General features: G+C 40.3%; 2 protein-coding genes and 1 long non-coding RNA gene across 16 annotated transcripts in view; 2 read left to right on the top strand and 1 right to left on the bottom strand.

Moving 5' to 3' along the window:
* Positions 1-976: 976 nt before the first annotated feature.
* wsb1 (WD repeat and SOCS box containing 1) lies at positions 977-11,180 on the top strand. Its single transcript, XM_007573413.2, has 9 exons — positions 977-1,384; positions 2,673-2,841; positions 3,393-3,676; positions 4,986-5,117; positions 5,506-5,606; positions 7,480-7,652; positions 8,344-8,457; positions 9,223-9,330; positions 9,417-11,180. Exons 1-9 carry the CDS (start codon positions 1,345-1,347, stop codon positions 9,577-9,579), a joined length of 1,284 nt encoding a protein of 427 aa, XP_007573475.1. The 5' UTR covers positions 977-1,344; the 3' UTR covers positions 9,580-11,180.
* Positions 11,181-11,966: 786 nt separating this feature from the next.
* fat3a (FAT atypical cadherin 3a) overlaps positions 11,967-22,616 on the bottom strand; it is a 68,432-nt gene continuing 57,782 nt past the window's right edge. For 5 of the 14 annotated variants that reach the window (XM_016661374.1, XM_016661375.1, XM_007573423.2 and 2 more), the window contains 4 exons: positions 20,964-21,023; positions 19,883-19,918; positions 15,318-15,371; positions 11,967-14,829 (listed from right to left, as the gene is read on the bottom strand). In XM_016661374.1, the coding sequence (XP_016516860.1) occupies positions 14,207-14,829; positions 15,318-15,371; positions 19,883-19,918; positions 20,964-21,023 (773 nt within the window). In that variant the 3' untranslated portion in view covers positions 11,967-14,206. The other 9 variants (XM_016661378.1, XM_016661379.1, XM_016661384.1 and 6 more) reach the window with 6 other exon arrangements.
* Positions 15,980-22,616, top strand: part of LOC107833104 (uncharacterized) — a 22,453-nt gene continuing 15,816 nt past the window's right edge. The window contains exon 1 of the long non-coding RNA XR_001658812.1: positions 15,980-17,512. This is a non-coding gene — a long non-coding RNA (uncharacterized LOC107833104). The remainder of the gene's footprint in view (positions 17,513-22,616) is intronic.

The raw sequence follows: 22,616 nt of genomic DNA, 5'->3' as shown, positions 1-22,616 counted from the left end.
GTTTTCCTTTTCTTGTAAATAAGTCTACTCTTGTTTTTTAAATACAGAAATATAATTTTTGCACATTTTCTTTTCTACTGTGTTGCACATTTCTTTGAATATGAGTATGCCATTTTAATACTGGAACCATGTTTTTCTTTTTTTTGCCTTGTAAATTTGCCTTTAAAATACAAAGCAAATCTATAGTAAACTTTTACCTTTTACCCAAACAAAGGTAAAAGTTTTACCTTTGTTCAGAAGTTCTTGTTTCCATTTTGCTTGTCACTTTGCACTAGAGACTAGAATACAGGTATTTCTATTTTATTCTATGTAGCTGTAGCAGGGGTAGAACAGGAATAGATGGACACATATTTGGTTTAAGCAAATTTAACTAAGTTGTGTCGCATTGCAGGTGGAAAAGTTTGAAATTATTCATTATAATGTCATAGATTTGCAACCAAAAACACTTATGAGTCACACTGTAATTAGTAAACTTGATTGTGAAGACAAAATAATCACGCACAGACCCTAATTGTTGATGATATCTCAGTTTGTCGACAAAGAAGTTTTGGATAGATCCTCTCCATCTCAGAAGAAAGCGTAAATGTACAATGAGAATATTTCATTCATTCAGATCTAGGATGTGTTATTTGAGTGTTCCCTTTATTTTTTTGAGCAGTATATGTATTTTTGTTAGAATCTGGACTTCTTTAAGCTTTTGATATCTCTTTCTGAGCTTTAGCTATTTATGTAACTCTACTTAAAATTTAATTTTCTCTTGTTTTGGTGTTTGTCAGACTTTCTCCCACATTCATTACTTTTCACTTTTTTACAAGTGTTGCACATGTTATTGTTTTATATATTTTTCTTTTCCTGCTGTTTATGTGATTCTCGCTACATCTTGTAACGGTGAAATAAAGTTGTAGAAAAAAGGGGAGGTGCTATTAGTGCCACTATGGCAACCGCGGTGACGTAAAAATCCTCCCTCCCTGGACATTTATAGCCAGTCCTTCGAATAAATAAAGTGCCATTTCCAATTTAGGCATTCTAGTATGAAACAGCAGCTTCGTTCTTTAATCGTTGGACATAATTAATCTTGGTGTGAGTGAAGACGTCCACGTCTTATTTTCTGCCAAAGTACATTTCTTCGTCAGCCTTAACGGGGACTGTTTTTTTTTTAACCGAGGACTATATTCTTCCGCCCAACGCGCTCCATTGGCGGAAGGATTCAGTTAACTTTGGTGACCGTGGAGAAAGGCGTTGTTCATCATTTGTACCAGTTTTATTTTTATATTTTTTCTTTACACCGTTTCTTTTTGTGTTTCTTGTTCAGCTTTTTTCCCTTCGGTCGGTGCCCTTATTTAGATGGCCAGCTTCCCAGATTGTGTAAATGAAAATGATCTAGGTAAGTAGTTTTTGGCTCTATTTAACTCAGGACAGTGTTACGCAGAAGCGTTTATGAAAATGCGGAACTGTCAGTTTCATGGTTAGTTTATTTGATCAGTATATTCTGTAAAAGATTTAATGAACATGTCGACATATGATAAAATGTTTAGTGAAGTTGCAACTTCTTAAATAATGTTCGCATTGCTCATTGCTTGTGTTGTGCGACGTGGACAGACGCACTACAGCTGGTGTCAGTTTGTATTGGAATGTAAGCTAAATATCTAGTGAGTTTTGGGGTTTTCAAACCTCTGCCAACCCCCGTATGATTTCCAAAGGTTATGTTTACATCGTTCAGTAAAGGCGTGCCGAGTTTGTGTATCGAGCCACTGCCACAGTGATTAATGGCCTTGGCCTGTCCTCACAATGCTAGTCTAACATGAACGTTGTAAAATGTCCGAGTTTCAATGTTTTACGCAATTTGCTCTGATGTAAAGCACTCAGTCATGCTGTGATCTCTTTGCAAAACACTAAATAAATTTGAGATTAAATCTGTATAGTTTGTAATGTTAGCCATTTATATGTATTTGTCTGTACTTCCTTAATGTGAACGAAACAAAACATTGAAACCATCGCGGAAAGGGACGTTCTATTTCTTTTTTTAATCGATCTTAAATGAGTATCGCGGTGGCCCCACACTGCTCACACCCAGCAGCGGCCTCCATGTTGCATTTAGTGGTGAACACGTAGCTGTGCAAACACTGCGCTCACACAGCAGGCTGGCCCAGCATACAGGGATAAGATACTCTGTCCTGACAGGGAATCCCTCGCAATGTTAACATTTGTCCACCACTAAGAGTAGACCTTTACCCGAATTGGGTTCTGTGTATATTTAGCCAATCAAAGCGGGGTTTTTTGTTGTTGTCATTCTATAATGTCACGCCAGTAAACGTTGACATTAGGAAAGTACATTTTACTGAATCTATACACAGATATGTGAACCGTGCTGGCCATAGCTTGCTGGACCAGTCACTATCAGCCTCAGCCTCTTATCAACAGTTTAGTTTATCTAATTGACTTCAGTTCACTCGAAATCTTCCCCTGGTTGTTGTGTATCTACAGACCATTCTATTTATGTCCTCTGTTCACCTGATTGGAAGGTATGAGGGGTGTGGCAGCCTGTTTTTTTTTTGTGTGTGTGTGTGTGTGTGTGTGTGTGTGCGCGCGCGCGTGTGTGTGTAGCACACGGCCCATTTTAGCCGTGTGCTACTTTCAAGCTGTTTGTTTATAGACTGTTTTCTTTCTTCCAGACAAGGCTAAGTTCGTTGGTGAACTCCTGGTCCCTGTTGCTCCCTTCGACCAGAAGTCTGGGCGTGAGGCCTGGACTGTAGCCTTTGCACCAAATGGTTCCTACTTTGCTTGGTCTCAGGGACATCGCATTGTCAGGCTCATCCCTTGGAATAAATGCTTGAAGAGCTTGTAAGTATTGTAGTTACTCCAAATATCTGGCAAGCTGTTGTCCTCCCTGCTCTAACACGCCTGATAGAAATAGTTAAATTTTCTGCACAACATTTTGTAGGATCCCGCTGACATTAGAAGTTCATGTAAAGAACCAATAAAAACAGTAGCTCTCAAGCACCTGAACTAAGCACACCAACCTTGCTGTGAACTTGTTCAAAGCAGACAGTGCAGAAGTTTATATTAGTTCTAAATGGCTTTCTGCTCATAATGCTGCTGGGCTTCTTTACCCAACATCCCTGAGCTTCACTTGACTAATATATAAGAGCTTGTTGTTGCTTTTTGAACAACAACAAACTCACTTTTCAAATATAAGTGATGGACTATGGTCAGTATGAATAGGTCAATGTTGATCCCACAACTGAACCTTGTTACTGTGAGCTCACACTGTAGCTGCACTTCACAGTAAACCTGCTCAGACTTATAAAATCAAAAAGCATTTGGTCTTAAAATGGTTGTCTTTATGCCTATACCGTCTTCTAACAATTTCTTTCTTTTTAAATTTGGTTTAGTTCACTGAGTGCCGGCGAAGAAGGTACCAACCCAACTAGCCCGCGCCATTTGTCCCGTCAAAACAGCGATGGAGGTGTTACCATCCCACTGGCTGATGAACCCCGTGAACACACGATAGACTGTGGGGACATAGTGTGGGGCCTGGCCTTTGGCTCCTCCGTTCCAGAAAAACAGAGCCGCTGTGTCAATATTGAGTGGCACCGGTTCAAGTTTGGTCAGGACCAGTTGCTGCTGGCAACAGGTCTCAACAATGGCCGCATCAAGATCTGGGACGTTTACTCTGGTGAGTGCAGACTGGGGTTTCTATGTTTTTTTGTCTTCAGCAAGTAATTGTCAGAAAAGACCATCAAAGTGGAAGCAAAATGTAAGATCTGACATCCATGTTCTCTGTATTCTGCCGTTTGCTTAAAAGGGACCTAGTATGTGAAATTCACTTTTTGCATGTTTTTGTTCTTCCATTTGGGTCCCTAATGTTCCTAGAAACAGCCCAAGTACTTCAAAACACCACCCAGCCATTTTCTGGCAGTATTTTAATGTTTTTTGGTATCTCACAAACAAAGCTTTTTCAAAAACCTCCAGATTATTAAGTCACAATTGGTGGGCACCACCCTGTAACTCAGCAACCCCAGCAGAGTTGGTTGAGCTGGTTTTACCACTGCATGGGCTGAACAATGGCTAAAAGAAAAGACCAGAGTTTTGTTGTTGACTCATCGTACAGGAACTGCTGGTGTGTTTGAGCAGGAGGCTCCACTTCTGCTTCTGGGTTTGACTCAGGGTCAGAGATGGATGGAGTTATCATTAGTTTGCAGCCATTTTCACATGAATAGGTGTACACATTGTGTTGGGTTCATGTTTGGATGTAAAGTGACCAAGGTGTTTCCAAAGCAGACGGACTCAGTTCGGTCTTTGGTTCTCTTGAATCCACATATGAATTCAAACCGCACCAAAGTTCACTGTAATGGAACTGAGACATGGGTTTGTAGGCCAGAGTTCGATTACACATTCACACCTTCTCAAACCAACAGAACTTCCTAGACAAACAAACTAGAGTTCGATCAAAGCGGACTAAACAGGGCTGGTGTGAACACATCTTAAAACTTGCTCATTCTGAAAGGAGCTCAAGATAAATACACCTGACCAGTGAAATCTCTGAATGATTTTTACAAAAATATGTAACGATGTAATGATTAGTAGCCCTAGATTGTTCAAGGAAGCATAACAGAACCCTTTAACATTGTTTGCCCAAAACACCAGCAACTGTAATGACTTTGTAAAATAAATAATAATAATAAAAAAATATCTTCATCTAACAGAATTATTTTCCTCAAAATATTAGTGAACAAAAAGTTGGATATTTTTTTTAAGTAGCTTTAGAGGATGAGTATCTTTCTCTTTCTGTAGCCATTATTGCTTGTTTCCTCTCGTGCAGAATATAACTGGATGTGTAGGATCCAGTTATAAATATGTGTTCTGTATGAACACATGTTTCTGTATGTGTTGATGCAGAAATATGTTCATGCATATTTCTGTATGAACACGTCCTGCACCGGTCGGCTCTAACTCTCTGGCTTCTCATGTTCTCCTGTTTGCAGGAAAGCTGTTGCTGAATCTGATGGACCACACCGATGTGGTGAGAGACTTGACCTTTGCTCCCGATGGCAGCCTCATGCTGGTGTCTGCGTCCAGAGATAAGACCCTGCGTGTGTGGGACCTTAAAGACGATGGTGAGTGGTGCAGCTCCCTGTGAGGATCAGGGATCTTCATCAGGTTAACTGTTGGAGCGCAGACTGCTGTGGTGTTTGTAAAACCAAACCCTGGTCTGCCAGATTTCATGTAGACTAGTTCTGTGGAGTTTTTGAAAAGCTGACCTGCTGACTCTAGCTAAACATGAACCATTTGAATCAGTGGAAGTCTGGGCTGGAAACTGGACCAAATCCAAATGATCTTCCCCTAAAGCATGTAGGATCACAAGGATGACATAATGATGACATCATCATTTTACTGCCTGAAGTCTAAACTATCTGTCTGTAAATGAACTGAATTGACTGTTTCCTGTATGAGTGAGCTGGCTGCTCTGTGCCGAACTGAACCTTTTGCTGTCATGTGTGCCAGGTAACATGGTGAAGGTCCTGCGTGGACATCAGAACTGGGTGCACTGCAGCTCCTTCTCTCCCGACTCGTCCATCCTGTGCTCGGTCGGCGCAGGCAAAGCGGTATGTCCTCATCTTTCTTCCTCTGTGGAGGTTTTAGCATGAATCTTTGTGCAGCTGCTTGTGATTATCTTCAATCAGCATTGTAATTGCTAAAGTTTCCAGCTTTCCTGTCCCTTCATTTACACCCAAGAAAAATCTGCTCAGTGTCATTGGTTATGTAGCTTCTTGTAACCTGACAGAGCTTGTACTTATTTATGAAGCAACAGAGCAGACAGATTGCTAGGATCAGGTTTTTTTTAATGACAACATTGAGGAAGTTGTAATAAAAAAAATCTTCTGATGTAAAAAAAAAAAAAAGAAAAAAAAATTAAATATATTTGCTCATAAAGAGCCTGCTTTACATTTAAAAATAATCAGTAATGACATGTTGAAGTAAGCTCTGTTTGTGGATGTGCAGTCAGCAGAGTAGCCACCATGACTGAACTTGTTTCCAGTGTTAGAGCAGGTAAGGTAGGGCTGGTAGCAGTTCTGTTAGGCTCTGTGTCCCTACAGTGTGTGTCTTGCTCTTCCTGTCACAGGTGGTGGCAGAGCTCAGTGTGTGATTGGTTTTGAAAGGAGCGCCGCGCTGACATTTGAGCAGCCGGTGTAAACCATGGACGCACAGTTCACAAAGGCCTGGCCAGGGCCACCTGGCACCTGACCCCAAGGTCAATCTGTACGTAGGTGCTGCTCTGTGTCTGTCTACCTCCTCTATTTATTTTTTGGACATTTCACTTTAAAAAATGTCAGTTTCATTCAGCTGGTGGTAAAGTAGGCCTGTATTCCTGCTGCTCGGCCCCTCTGCCCCTTATCTCTGACTAGCTCCATATCCATTCTGCTCACAATAGTTCCTCTTATTTCTATCTGTCAGTTGAAATGTTTGTTTCGTAGCGCATGCTACAGTGTTCTGCTGCCGCTGGCAAAGTAATGGAGCTCATCCGTGTTCCCGCCCAGCCGCCACGCCTCTCAGGAAGCGTTAGCCAACACCTTCCAGCACCTCTTACTGCAGCTGCTGTTATCCTGATTCGGCTAGTTTCAGTCTCACTGCATTTCCACAGCACTTTCACTGCAGAAGGCCAAGACCAGTTCTGACTTTACAGAAAACACTGCAGATCTGTTGCCGTTAGCAGCACCAGATGAACAACAACAAAAAAAACCGTTTTGAATATTTGCAGTTAAACACATTTTCACTGATTCAGCATAAAACAAGAAAAGAGGAACAAGAGAGGGAGGAACCGTCTCCAAAGTGTCTTCATGCATTCAGTTTCAGGTCATTTTAATAGAAATCAATCAGCATTTGCAGCATTTTTTCAGCCTAGTTTACCAATAAGCTGCAACCATACAAAGTCCTAACAGAGTTCAGGACCCAGCCACTGCTCGATTCTGTTGGATGTGTGTGGAAGTGAATGTAATGTGTACTTTGCCAGAGGTATCAGACCTTTGGCCATAAAATATGCTCTTCTCTTGCAATATCTCTCTCTTCGTAGGCTCCTGTTGGAGGCGCGAGCCTTTTGTAAGCTCTGAGCTAAAACTCTGAAAGGAGAAACAAGTGGAGTCATTTTGTTCCCTTAAGTTACTGTTTGTTTTTCCTTTTTTCCACTTGTTTTTGTTTTTTCCAAAGTATTTTTAAAGTTTATTAACTAAAGTAATACCCTACTGTCATTTCTAGATTAACTAGAATGTTTAGTGTACAGTGTAATTACTACTGGATGTAAAGTTCTGCAGTGTATTACAGTGGCACTGAGCATACCTCGTTTACTCCTGCTGTAATTCATGTTGCTTGATTTTAATTGGTAGTTGTTGATAAGTGACCCATGAGAAATGTACCGTGTCGCCTCCAGTGACTCTCTGGTTCATTTTCTAAGCTATAACAACTCCCCGCTTTAACTCGCAGGTGTTGATATGGAACATGGATAAGTACACGTTGATCCGGAAGCTGGAGGGGCATCATAACGATGTGGTATCCTGTGAGTTTTCACCTGATGGCGCACTGCTGGCCACGGCCTCTTATGACACCCGGGTCATTGTGTGGGACCACCACAAGGGCACCATTCTCCTGGAGCTGGGGTAGGAACACACGCCGCCGTTCGCTGGCTGCATGTTTGTGGTTTATATCTGAATATTGATATCTGTGCATATTTTTCCTGGTGTGTCATTTCTTCCCCCGTCTGTTTAGTTTACTACTTTTAGAAATTGCGGAGTACTTATTGCTTTAGAGCAACATTTAGTTTTATACTTTTAAAATTGGAACGAGACCCGAAGAAACTCCTGTTAGTTTACAAATCTAGAATAAACTTAAAATCTACTTAACAACCCAGAACAAAACTCAGACATGGAGAACCAACATTTAGCTTTTTATTGTGCAAATGTAGAACCCAACCCAGAACAACTGGAACCAACATCTAGTTTTATCAGAACCAGAGAAACCTCTGTTAGTTTATAAAATATGGACTATTTGTTCTTATTAAACATGCGGAACCAATATGTAGTTTTATACTTTAACTAAAGTAATACCCTGTTTTTTGTATTTCCTTCTAATCCATGTAAAGCACTTTGAACTGCCTTGTTGCTGTCAATGTGTGATATAAATAAAATGACCTTACACCAGCATCCAGACCACTGGAGACGGCTTGTGTACATTGGTCAGTAGAGAGGAGCAGTTAGCATGTTGTCGTTATGAACCATTATGCTCATAACCACAAACACATTTATGTGAATGCAAATCTCAACAGTTAAGTCCCACTGTCTTCCTCCACAGTCATCTCTTCCCCCCTCCATCACCCATTTTTGCTGGAGGGGCAAATGACCGCTGGGTTCGCTCTGTGAGTTTCTGCCCTGATGGCCGCCACATCGCCAGCATTACTGATGACAGGTAAGAACAGAATGAAGAGAAGAATCACTGAGACGAGACCAGAACACACAGACTGGATCAGTCACATGACTGAGCTGTTGCCTCGAACCATGTTGAGGTCAAAACAAGGAGCACAAGGAGAAATGGTGGCGAGTGCAGAAGGGTCATTCATTTGATATTTAAAGAACTCTATAGAGCAGCTGTAGGAATAAACATGATAGCAAAAATGTTTGTTGATGCTTCTCAGGGTGTAGAATGTTCTGCATCTTTTCTAGCTACTTTTAGACGTTTAATATATTTATTATGCTTTTCACATTTATATTATATACATATATATATATATATATATATAAATCACAATTCCAACAAGGAAGAAGGAACAAAAAGAAACCCACCCACCCAACAAACAACCAACATCCCTGTAAATACTGTAAGACCATCCAAAAACCAATGTCAAGGTTTATGGAACCACTGCTCTCCCAAAATGTCAAAGGTCTGCTACTCCTTGGCCTTTGTTGAGGGTTTATTGGGGGAAAAAAATCATAGAATATTTCCAGTTTTTATTAAATCTATTTTCAGTGCCTCTCCTTGCATACCTGATATTTATTTTCTAGCTATTTTTAGCTGAGTCTGTTGGACATATCCAGAACATCCTGCCTGCCTGATGGGTTGTTTCTAATGCTCAAAGTTTTTCTTCTCCATGCAGTTTGAGTTACCTGATCTGCAATGTTTTATCCAAAGTGTCCCAGTGCAGCTCTGACTGCAGGCTCTTTGTTCTCTGCCCAGGTTTGTTCGTTTCTGGAGCATTGAGGAGAAGGCTCCTCAGGCAATAGCCTCCTTATCGAATGGCCTCTGCTGTGCCTTTTCTGCTGAAGGAAGTGTCCTTGCTGCTGGGTAAGAACAGAACACAGACTCTCTGCCGTCAACTCTTCAGCCTTTTTACTTTCGTTTCCAGGCTCAACTGTCTAAATTGTTTTCAGGACTCGTGATGGAAGCGTCCACTTCTGGGAGGCTCCCCGCAGCATCGCCAGTCTGCAGCACATGTGCAGGATGGCCCTCCGGAGGCTGCTGACCACCCAGCAGGTGGAGGCTTTAGCCATCCCTACTCCACTCCAGGACTATCTGACCTACAAAGTGGTCTGAGGCCCCTGTACAGCTCAGCACACTGACAAACCAATGAATACCTTATTTAAAAGAAAAGAAAAAAAAGAAAACAACACTTCTAGACCCTCTGTTCACTGAGGAAACCCAGTGATGTCGTCTAACAGAGATGCGTTCAGGTTTGCTGATAACTCTGAGCCATGTCTGAGTCGATTCTTCAGCATTCTATGTTGTACATATTTATTAGAAGCTGACAGTACTGACGTGGTGGTCCGCCGTCGGGTCGGGGTGTTTCTGCTCGCTCTCTCTCTTCAGTGTCGTCTGCTGCTCAGAAATGTGGAGGTCCGGTTCCACCAGCTCTGCTCTAACTTGAAACGGCTGATGCACTTAAAGAAGAGGCCTTTCAGTGGTGCTTGCTTTGAATGTTTGTCATCTTTAATGTTCTGTTTGCGGCGTGGAGCTATCAGCTCCTGTCCACACTACCACACAGACCCTGGAAAACAAACCCCACACTTCTCATCTACATGCACAATGAAAAGTTTAAGAACTTTTTAAAAAATAAGTTTGACTGTTTTTTCCTCTGGCAGTATTTCCATTGCAGCATCTGGATTCTAAACACTACAGCTTTGGTGATCCTATCGTCACTTTGCTTCTGCTCGTCAAGCCATGTTGGTTCTAATCCCAGAATGAGCTGCTTCACAGGTCGGAACATTCTGACCCAATCAGCTTCAACGCAACAAACATCTGCTGGTTTGAACTGACTGGTGCTTCACAGTATCGGCTGTTTGAACCTAGAATTGATTATTGATGACGGGTGCAGATGTTGATCCTTTCTAAAATCATCAGTATTCGTCTTAATAGAAGTTTTGTACATCAACATATCAGATGTTGTTGGTTTCTCCCCGGGTGGAGCCATGCTGCCACTCTGCAGCTTACATTTCCACATTAGCTGATAATCCAGTTTGTTTCCATTAAACTAGAAATTTCCACTCAGAGTCCGGAGGTTTCTTTCATCATGTTCCTCCTAAATCGTACTTCTTCTGGTTTGGATTTTGTACATTTGTAAATTCTTTTACTTTGGTCGTTTTATGTGAAAACATTGGCCACATGTCTTACTGTTCAACCTTTACTGTATGCATCAGGTGGTCCATGGCAGTCCTGCTACAATCATGTGTCTGCACTACTAAAGCAATACCTGCCGCCCAAAACAGGATGCAGATCTACCACGAAAACTGCTGACAAATCAAGCAAAATTCTTAGAGGGGGAAAAAAATCAGCACCTCTGGGAAAAAAATAAGCTTGTTGTTCATAAAATGTGAAAAGGAAAAGTGAAGTGAAAGTTTCCTCAGAGTATTCCTGGTGTTTTAGTAGTATTTAGGTACACAGCAGTGATGATCAGACTCATCCTGACTTTGCAAATGCCAAAGTTTTTCTTTTTGCCTTTTTTTGTTTTTCTAAAATAGTTCGGCAGTTCTAATAGTTTGTAGTAATATGGCCTATTCAAAGCAGACATGTTTTATATATTTGTTAATGGGTAAACTCAGTTCTGCCTCCCAGAGATGCATTCTGATGTTTCCAAATATCTGTGAATGTATGGAGTTCCTACAACCTTCTTGTTTAAATAAAGACTTTTTACAAAAAATGGCTGAAATGACTCGTCTAAACTATTATTATTACAAACATTTCTAATCATTCCTACATAACCAAACACTGGAATTCCTTTGAGTCTAGGTTTTGGTTTTGCTTTGTTCTAATCTGGCCTGGAAAATCTTTAGTTGTAATGGTGAGTTCAATGTGAAGATATGTGTAGGAAAACTGACCCCGCGTGAATTGGAACTGTAACCTTCAGAAAACTGGAAAATTACAACTGGGAAGTCCAAACCAATGGGCTCTGAGGTTTTCTCAGATTTTTTTATTGTCCAGAAGTTATTGTAATAAACATTGTATGAACTATGAGGGACAAAGTTCTGAGAATAATCAACGACTGAAGCTGGTTACATAACTGCCCTTCTAATAGAAACCTCTGCTTTCTACACCTGGTTTAAATCAGTTCTGACCAGGAGGTTTCGTAGGATTAAATGCTGAAATGTTTCTCTTCAAAATTCAGACATTTTCTCTTCTATTTGTGTCTGACATTAGTAACCAAGATTTTAAAGTGGCTTATTTTTTATTTTATTTTTTTTAACTATATCAATGTTGCTCTATTTTTAAAAATTAGTAATGTCAGTCATCACAGGTGTAGATATGCATGGTGGTAGACTGAGATGGTCCATCACTCAGCCCAACATGTTGCCTGTTGGCAACTGGGATAGAGGTGATGGGCTCCTGCTAAAACACATCACAAGATCCAATAATGATCGTTGCTGACTGTTAATGTGATGCTATCACATTGGCCTCTTCTGTTTGTGTTTTTTACCAGACCCGGAAAAGGCATTGCAGTTATTGGTTTATTTAAGCGTATGCCAGTTAGAGGCAGTTTTCACACTGTCTGTCCTCAGAAAGAAGGAAAGAAATGAACGATTCAACATAAGCATTCAACTGACAAAGGCATGTACAAAACGACTCCTTACAACCGTAATCATGTTGTAACAGAACTAAATGTATTTATATTTACAGATTTGTTCTCCGAATGTAACACTGTTCACAGTTAATCATCTTAAAATGACATTCATCTTGAATTAAAAAACCTTGCAAAAAGTACTTAGCATAGCGTAAACGGCAGAGGAGAAATCATTAATAGCTGATATTCCAGGTTCGACACATTCACATAAAAGTCCAACAAAACACCGAAAGACCAAAGGCAGCTCAGAACTGCAATGTTATATCTACAAAATCTCCATTTGACCAGTCAGCTATTTACACTGTACAAACATCTTTCCAAAAACATAAAACACAAGCATATTTGTTTTCAACCTGATGGATCCTCTGTGTCCTCAGCCATTAGGAAGCCACATGATGAAGGACTCTCAGTCTTTGCTGTGTTCATTCCAGGTTCAAAGGATTTTATAGGAGCTTTAGTGGGTATCACACGAACCTTCCCAACCTTTATCCCATGTTTGGCTCTTTTACTCCCCTCAAAATGTTCTATATACTGATGGAATACAAACGGAAAAGTTATTAGGACATTGTCCTTGCTACATTTCACAAGGGATACAAAAACACCTGTTATGTGCAATGGGAAAACATGATGTTGGCAGTGGGATGTTGGAGTGCATTGCAGTTTCAGGGCCAAAGTGACTTGACTTGAGGTATGAGTTTTATTCTCAGATAAAGAAAACTATAAGAGCAAATACATTCCATAAGAAAACTATTGGACATAACATAGTGGTCACTGGAAGTGAGGTTCAACAAACGTTTGGTATCCGTCCTGAATGAGGTTTTATTCCAACCCGTATCTTTACTCCATCGTTACTCTTACTGTACACAAAAATATGTTGATTCCTACATCTTCGTCCATTATGCTTTTTCTTGTATATGTTTCATAGTGCATCTGTACATTGAAGCCTCTCTGAATTTTATGATTCCTCTTCTGTTATCATGTACAAGTAAATTCTCAGATGATTGTAAAAACTTCTCAACAGAAGCGATTTGATCCAACATCAACTTTCATGTCTGATTCTGGCAGCTCAGTTAACCACTGACTGCTTGCTGGAGATTTGATACTGAGAGTTTAAGCTCACGCGCTGAATCAGGAGTTTTCCTCAGTAGTTTCTGATGCATCGTGTGTTGGTTTGGCAGATTTCTGCAATGTGAAGCAGAGGATCAGTCAGGCTGATGCAGGAGGAGAAGTCTGATCAAACTCAAGACATGAACACTTGTACACATTCAGAAATGTTAAAGAGACACCAGCTGAGGAGAAGAGGTGTCTGCCGGCCATCATCGCCGCTCTGCAGAGGAGCAACAAGCTAAATGCTTTTAGTAAAAAAATGTTTTCATGTATTATTCTGGGAGATCAACCAGTCAGAAAACATGTCGAATTTGCAGCATGCTGAAGATCTCAGAGCAAATTGGGTTCTATTTACCATGGAGCCTGTTGTTTAGAAGTGCTAACAATGTTAAATACTCACAGAGATGTTCTAGTTTAACAGGATGCCCACTCTGCAGTCACTTTATCTTCTCTCTAATAAAGAGTTTAATCTTTTTTCTCTGGAACAGTTGCCAGCAGACCAATTTTTTTCTTAACACTAACCTGCAACATAACAATTTGCCTCCACTGTTGATATAAAAAAGTCAATATACAGTCATGAGACTTAAACAAGTCTCATGACTTGTCTCAAAACAAGCCGTTTTCTTCCTGAAATCACACTTTGCTGCTGTGCTTTCCAACAAGCTGCAGAGGAAACAAACCCCAATCAGGTCAGTAGTTTTAGTGGCATGTTTAAGATTGCCTAATCACTAACAAAAAAGTCACTTCTCAAGAAAGAGATAAAAACAAAAATACAGTCATCGACAGATGTGTCAGAATCAGAACACAAACATCTCTGTTCCCCAACACAGACGTCCATTTCTGAGTCCGACTGGACAGAAGGACAGCAATTGTGCCATGTCATTCTGTCATTAAAGTCATTCCTGTTCTGTGTTACTGAAGCATGACTTCCTGTAAGACCTTTTATCTCAGTAGCACTGCACTGTTCTTTTGGGGCTTCTCTACAAACTGTCAGTCACATAATCACACTTCAGTCTGCTGTTGTGAGTCAGTGATAATGGTCACCCCTCGGCGAACCTCGCTCAGGCCGTCACAGGGGCTGCCACGTTCAGAGTCCAGCACACAAGTTGTCGACAAATGACACGTTGACTCTGTACCAACTGATAGGTGCATATTTAACGAGACAGCAACGTCCCCGTTTACTGGGGATGCCTGATCCGCTGGTGTAGTGGTGTCCCTGTGGTGTACATTCCCAGTGGGTAGCTGGTGAGAGGGCAGATACTGGCTGGGGTGGAAGTGAGGCCTGCAGTCCGGATGTCTTATGCTGCTTGTGTTCTGGATGGTCTCTTTGGAAACGGGCACATTGGACAGCAGTGGTATGCAGGGGTCAGGGCAGTCCTCCCCGCCTGGCAGCGGAGGTGGGAGCTGCTCTTGGCTCAGGAACTCTTCCTCATGTGGAAGTGGGTAATCACTATCAACATCATAACCACCCAGGTAGTAATCAGACTCCAGCTCTTGAGTGGGGCCTGCCAGAGAAGAGTCCAAGCCAACTGTGTCACTGTCGGACGGTGACCTGAAGTTCTGCACTTCCTCAGTGTCGGACAGCCTGGTGCTGGGCATCCAGTCAGACGTGTCCCAGTGGTAAGCTGGTCAGGAAGAGGACATGTGATTAGCAGCTATAGTGACAGATTCTGCAAACTCATCTTTACACAGAGCAGATAGTCAGTAACATGCTCATGCTCAGGACTGCCACAGCAAATCACAGAAAACATGCTGATGGCCTATGTGACAGGAACAGCCGCTGAAGAAAAGATTTTCATGTGAAAAATGACAAACGGAACAAATGTCTTCACAGCTCGGCGTGCAGAACGACAACCACACAAGCCATGCTTTGTCCAAACAGCTCTGGGAAAAGAAATGGATAAATGAATCAAACACAAAGAATGCAAAAGCTTGTTGGGTTTTGTTAGTCATTTTTCTGCCACAAACCAGACATACAAGTTTACTACAGAAATTACGAAAGAACTTTAAATTTAAGCTTTGAATTAACAATAAACCCATGACTTGGTAGGTCACAGATAGAGATGGGAGACAGATAATCTGCAGTCCTTCTCCCACCTGAAAACACACTTACTGATATTTTTCGATTGTATACCAAAGTGACTGAGTGGTTCCATGTTACCAAATACTGAGAGAAAGAAATAGAAAGGCACATTTTTAGGCCTACAAATGTGAAGCACAACAGTGTTCGTTCATGTCGTTATGTTGGAACTACAAAACTAGTCAGAACCAAGAGATCACGTGACTTCTCAGTTAAAATGAAAATGTTGCCACAAATCAGCTTTCTATTCTTTTTGCTACCTTTCCCTCCCAATCTAAATTACTTTAAGGCAGTGGTTCCCAAACTTTTTCTTCTGCGCCCCCCTATGGATTACAAATGGCTGTTTTGTTGAAACGACGCGTGTGACAGGGGAGGGGGCATCGACTTTTTTGGGGGCAAAATGAATGTACGTAACTGAAAATAGACACCAACATCGGTAGCCTACAAGGTACTTGTTAAGCTACAGGTTCTGTATTGATATTAGCTAGTCATCTTTTAGCTAACATTAGCTAGTCATCTTTTAGCTAACATTACCTGCATCCAACAGCTTTACTCAACTCAGTCGGTTAGTTTGGAGGGAAAAACTGTGAAAAGTTCTTTGCTGGTTTGCTGCCGTGATCCTAACACACCTGTAGCTCCGCCCAGCAGCAGCAGGTCTCCTTCACAGGTGTAAACCCAGCGCGAGCGTCGTAGCGCTCATGTTGCGTTTAAAGGCGGCTCGGAAAAACAGGTTACAACATGTTAACAACGGATTAAATAGTTTTAACTTCTTATGTGGTGATCACCCATGCTTTTCAACCCTCCTGGTCATCACTGGGGATAAACTCATTTGGTGACATCATCAGTGTCTTTGTTCACTTCAGGATTTAAAGCCACGGTTCTCCCTCACATTATTGTCTTACTTTAAGTACTTTCAGCTAAGATCAGCCTTAAAAACAGATGGAGTTCCCTCAGACTGTCCTCTTCCTCATCATCCCATGATAGAATGGATTTAGCCAATAATCTGTAGACCGTCTGTCTGTCATATTGAAACAGGTGAACTCAGCCTAAATCCTCTGACAGTCCAATCTATTTGGACAGTTGGATATAGTTTGGGACGCTGAGCTAATTGAAGTCTAACCTCTAAGAATTTACCAGCTAATTCACTTTAAAACCATTCATAGAGCATAATACTACACCACATAAAATATTTCAGATGAATTTACAGGATTCATATGACTTATAAAGTGATGAACTCATCTAGAACATTTCCACGTGTTTTAGAATTGACCAATTACAATTATATCACATTTCTGATCCCGTGTGAACTCTGTTTTGTCTGATATACAATGTTTTTTCCTTAATAATACCTCTGACACCTCTCAAACAAATGTAGCATAAAATATTATTTACTGGATTCATACTGGATTCATACCAAAACGATTATAAAATACTAGTTTACTCTTGATATATGTATGAAGTCCTTCTGCAAACAATCGTTTGGACATACCTCTGTGAAACCGAACAAAGCTCTAAGCTTCTAACATAATTCAGAGGATGAGACAGTAGCTAATCAGAACATTGTACGTATATGTGCCATTTGCTTTTTGTGTTTTATTGTTTTCTTTTCAGGCTGCACAGTGGCAGCCACTGTGAAATGAAAATGAAAAATAAAAATCTCCAAAGAAAACTAGAGAAGAGAAATGCTGGTTTTCAGTTCTCAGTGCTGGACACATCTGGTCAACATACACACTGGTTTTATGCATTAAAGCGACATCTTTGAATGCTTCATTTAAAAACACGATCTGCTTGTGATGCCGCATGAAACACAACTAAAGCTCTCTGGTCTGTTGGGGAGTTCAATTCCTTACGATTTTCTTTAGTTATTATTATTTTTTTACAATTGTTTTACTTTTCAATTCTAGCCAAAAGTGACTGCCACTTTTGGTTGCACAATGGCACAAAAAGTGGCACAATGGTAGCATTGTAGCCTTGCAGCCAGGGGGTCCTGGGTTCAAATCCCAGCCTGGGGTCTTTCTGCATGGAGTTTGCATGTTCTCCCTGTGCATGGTGGGTTCTCTCTGGGTACTCCAGCTTCTTCCAAAAACACGACTGTCAGGTTGATTGGTCTCTCTAAATTCTCCATGGTCTCCATTCTCCATGTTTGTCCTGTCTGTCTCTGTGTTGCCCTGAGATGGACTGGTGACCTGTCCAGGCTGACCCTGCATCTTGCCTGTTGACAGCTGGAGGTACCAGCACCTCTCTCAATCCAAGTAGGGATGAGAGTGGATGGATGTTTTCTTTTCCTTAGCAATTTAATGTAGCTGTTAAAGCTGAACAAAAAAATCAATAACAATATCACAATAGACATATAATCAACATTAATAAATCATACATCTGATAGAATATTCAATATTCAATATACAGAATATTCACTAGATTCCGATGCAGAAGTGCACAGCATTCAGGGAGATGTAATAAGAGGAAAGGTTTTAGCTGCTGAAACCTCTCAGGTCATGTCAGTTCACCTTGCACCTCGTTGATGCCAGGTGGATGGCATCAACTCATTCCCTCATTCTTTGGTTACCTAGCAACAACCTGTTCAGTAGCTTGTGCAGCCTCCTCATAAATGTTTAAAAATAAACTTTGGCCTTGAGTGAAAACTGTGGACAAAACATTTAAGACTAACAAAAGTAAAAAATAAAATAAAATAAAAAATTAACCTCCTAAAATGATGAAATGCTGTGCCTTTAACTTTAAAGAGCAGATGTTTGAGAACATTAATATCTCAGATCCACATTGATCCACATCAACAAAGTTTGACAACATTCTCATTTTATTAAAATAAGGTCATCAGGTCGGGAATCGAACCTGTGACGGTCGCGCCAAGGACTGAATGAATAGATTTAACGTTAATATCTCACATGCTCTGCATCCTTGTGGGAAATTAAACAATATCAGGAAGAGAAATGTGGATTTCTACAAGTCTGAATCAGACTTGGGTCCAACTTCCAGATGCCTCAATGTGCCACGGTTCAAACAATTATGTGCAAGAATGAACACCGTGGCAATTCAATTCAATTCAAATTCAAAAATACTTTATTGATCCCAAAGGGAAATTAAATGAAATGTCAGAATGTCAGGCATCATACCATTAAGGAAGAACACTGAGACACTGGTTCTGTCTCAGTGTTCCAGTGAGAAATCTGCAGTCCACCTCAGAACTAAAGAAAAAGACCTTATGCTGAAGTTGCTTACTGTCATTATCCACAACAAAATGTGTCCTGTACCAACACTGAAAAGAAAATGAAGAAAAGAGGAATGACTCCAAAAGCAACAATAAGAAGAAAAACACTGAATACAGATTGCAAATGCAGTCAGAAACAAAACTTTTATTTTTGGGGACACACCTTGGGTATCTGATAAAACTAAAATAATGACCAAAGGAAGCAATTACCAGTAATTAGCTACATTAACTAATTATACAGGTCACCCGCCAACTGCTGGAGCGAGGCACCAGTCCTGTCCTCTTCACCTCAGCACGGCTCAGTGAGGTAAAACAGCTAACAGGTAAGATGCTGTTAAGTTCTGTTCAATTAAAACCCAAAAGGTTTTAATTGATTTTTTTGCTTTTATTGCCTTTATTTTTTCTTTGTTTGAAATAAAGTGAAGTTGAATTGATTTTGAATTGTGCAACTTGTTTATCAAAACTCTTTCTTTTTTCTGTATTTTGTTAAATCTGACATGGAGCTGTATTTAGAACAATGATGTATATAATATACTACAATTTCTCTAATATACTTATGGGAGCAGGGCTTGATGAGGGGCATCACACATCATTTTGCCTGAAGCAGTGTTAGTTATTGTTATTGCCCCCCTCATGTTCCATACAACTTCAAAGACATCAAACAAGAGAATTTAAAGCAAAAACAGTGAGAAATAAATTAAGATTGTTTCCGTGTACTGTATAAAAAAAAACCATGACATGGCTGAAGCAGCAAATGGATTTATCAGACAACTGGAGAAGCAACTGGTCCCAGTCTGACCAGTACACAGAGGAACACCATGAAGCACCCAGAGCTGTGGCTGCAGACAGACCACAGCCTGCGACAGCAATGCAAAGAACAGAAGGCTGCAGGACGTAGACAAAATAATTCCACTTCCAATGAAAAGGAGGAAAAATGAATAAGTTACTAAAACAAAGTGCTTGCTCTATTTGAAAACGACAATAAATGTTTAGAATATTTCAGAATAACATCATTACTATTACTTTTAGTCTGATTTCTTTAGTTAAATCAAATATGTTCAAAACAGAGGAGTCTCTAGCAGAGGACAAAAGATTGAGTAAAACTGGACAGACACTGACATAAGAGTAGCTACAGCCATCATGAGAGTCTGATCAAAGTCCAAATCATCAGTTTATATTTCAAAAGCAAATCTCTTCAGCCTCAGAGCTCAAACCAGAAATTACAGCTAACAGTCTCATCATGGTCAGATTTTTGGGTGTACTGTAGAATAGAAACCATTTATACTTGGTAATTATTATTTTGTCTACTCACTGCTGTACACCACCAGACAGAGACAGGGACAACAACAGACAGACTCAACCAACAAGTCACCTCTATTGTAGGTTTCACCACGGTCCATAACTGACACTGTCAGATGGAAGAAGAAGAAAACACAGCAATGTTTAGCTTTAAATCATGACCACATCAATAAAAATTCCTCGGCATCCTGAGTCATTGCTGTTTGACCTCTTGTAATATTAAAACTTATGTATATTAACTTAAAGTGCCAGCTAGGCTTATAGGCACAGCTGGTAAGCATACTGTATATCAAACACCCTCAAGATCTGTTACTTCATGGTAGAAGAAGAATCTCCAGCACAAACATTTTTAAGAATTGAATTTGAGAGAATGTATTGCATGGGGAAAACATCTGGACCTCAGACATTTAGCAGAGACATGTTGTGGAAGCCGATCACCAAGGCAACCATTAGATGCTATTTCCTCAGTTGTTTGAGATTGATGCTCGACAGAACGTGTGTCCTACCAGAGCAAACGGGAACAAGAGCAGTATGCTCCAGTCTTTAAAAGAACTCTGCTTTCACCAAACTGAAGTGAGGTTTTTGGGGCTCTGTATAACATGTCATGTTTGCACCATGGAGAAACAAAGTCACACACAACTAATTAGAAGTTTGTAAAACTGATTAGGTAAAAAGAAGGCTAATGTGATAGTTAGGGAAAGGAGCATTTATGCTACTGGTCATTGAGAGAAAAACAATATTCTGTTTACATTGAATAAATCCATCTAATTTATATATTGGATTTTTCCACTCTTTCCCAGTGTGACATTATGCTGCTGTAATAATAATAATAATATGCAGGCCAGACGTCACATCCCACAGTAGAGAACAGCTGCACTTGGGTGTTAGACTCCAGTCCTTCACGGCTGGTGTGATGCAACTTTTACATGCGTCTCTGCTTCAATAATAACCAAATCCAGTAATCAGGTCATTGGTAGAACCTGAAACACCTGACACATCTATAAGCTGCAGGACACTGGCCGCCTTGGACTGGAGGGAACGGGGCGAGTTAGAGGAGATTGGCTCTGGTTGACTGACTGCTAACAGCAGACATCTGAAGGATCCAAGGACTGGAACAGCAAGTGAAGAGACACAAGAAAGATGAGAAGTGGTACCTTCACTTTCGATTGTGTCAACTGCATCGTTGACCAGTCGAATGACAGTCACAATGGAGGCTTGAAGAGGGAAACAAGGAGCAGATACATTTTTAAAATAGTCGACATTCATAGAGAAACAAAGCTCAGCATATTGTTGACGAGGGCCGATCCTCACTGTGAGCAGTTATGTTTCCTTCTATCTTCTTTTAGAGGAAATGTACAATTTTACATCATCAACACAGATACCTGGTGCAAGCAGGTGCAGCAGATGGTGTACAGTGTGTTTTAAGGTGTATTCTACCTGCAGTCAACTGTACAGAATGGGACAAATCACCAACAGGATGTTGCTTCAAGTTATTTGGGTTTGATCAGGGTTCAGAATCACCCATATGAAGTAAGAGGCAATTGGCCTAATAAAGGAATGAACTAAATAAGGGGGGAAATAACGTTTTTCCAAATAATTAATCCAAAAGACTGAACTACATAGAGAAATAAACAGATGTGGAATGATAATAACATGGGCATGAAAGGATACAGTCAGAGTAAACATAAAGTAACGCCAGGATTCCTCAGACTTTGCATGGCTTCACATTTCTTTGAAGCCAAAGATTTTTCTTCTTTGGCTTCATCTTTTAAATGTGACATTCTGTGATGCCTGTGTTTGACCAGCCAGGTTAGGTTTAAATCATTTCACAAACTGAAAAAGGCCAGATGTTTCAGAATTGCCAGATTTTCCTTTCTTTATACAGGTGAGTACATATGATGCCACCTGGGTGTGGAAGTGAAAGTCATGATGCAACAGCAGATTGTAGCACAGTGTCCTGAGACACGCAGCTGAATGATATAAAATACTGAAAGCAAATCACATTTAATGGAGATGAGCCATAATAGCAGCACACAAGCTGAACCTGCCTGTCATGAAGGCTATGAAGGTGTGACTGCCACTTTTCTAAATCTAATCAAGCGGTTTTGTTTCCAGACAAAACCATTTGATTGGTAAAGTTTAATGTCTAAATTTTACCAGGAGGAACAATGGAGTTTATTTTTCTGACATGTCAATTCTAACAGGAGGACATTAAAACCTCTTCATCCTCAGCTAATGGAAACTTTGTCTCCTAAACCTCCACCAGGCTGCCATGTTTGTACTAAATGATTATTGCATGTCTGTAGGGGCTGACACTGAGGAGTATATTTATTTGCTGTAAATGACAATAACTGTTGGAAACATTTTGAATGTTAAGCTTATCGAGCCAGAGACTATAAACATGTTGCAGTGGATGCAAGCTCTGTATTATTTCATTTTGAGATTTTTTTTTATTTTTCAATTAGAAAACTAACTGAAACAGCACTTCTACTCAGAAAATATATGTGAAAACTTGGAATACTGTTAAATTCAGTGAATTAATGAGGAATCCAATAAAACTCAGCACCACAGATCCAAACTACCTGCAGAATCCAGAAGTCCTAGATAAAACTTCAGAACCACTATGTGTGTTTAAATAATGTCCAGACATCAACAGCAAGAACAAATTAATACAGCATCATTTTAAATTCACAGCTGCAACTCTTTTATTTTATAAATAAATAAAAACATGTGCTTAAATACATGTTCAGGACCAGGTTTGGAAATGAGGCTGCATGAGACCATGAACAATCATTCACTTTCTTAAA

Source organism: Poecilia formosa, unplaced genomic scaffold (genome assembly GCF_000485575.1).
Source record: "Poecilia formosa unplaced genomic scaffold, Poecilia_formosa-5.1.2 Scaffold328, whole genome shotgun sequence".
Taxonomy (NCBI): Eukaryota; Metazoa; Chordata; class Actinopteri; order Cyprinodontiformes; family Poeciliidae; genus Poecilia; species Poecilia formosa.
Note: the sequence above shows the minus strand (reverse complement) of the source record. Positions and strands in the feature narration are given on the sequence as shown.

Excerpts from the sequence above, each read along its gene's own strand:
- wsb1 (XM_007573413.2), top strand. The coding sequence starts at position 1,345 with ATGGCCAGCTTCCCAGATTGTGTAAATGAAAATGATCTAG. Across the intron at positions 8,458-9,222 it reads GCCAGCATTACTGATGACAG|GTTTGTTCGTTTCTGGAGCA; the intron begins GTAAGAACAGAA and ends TTCTCTGCCCAG. Across the intron at positions 9,331-9,416 it reads GGAAGTGTCCTTGCTGCTGG|GACTCGTGATGGAAGCGTCC; the intron begins GTAAGAACAGAA and ends AATTGTTTTCAG.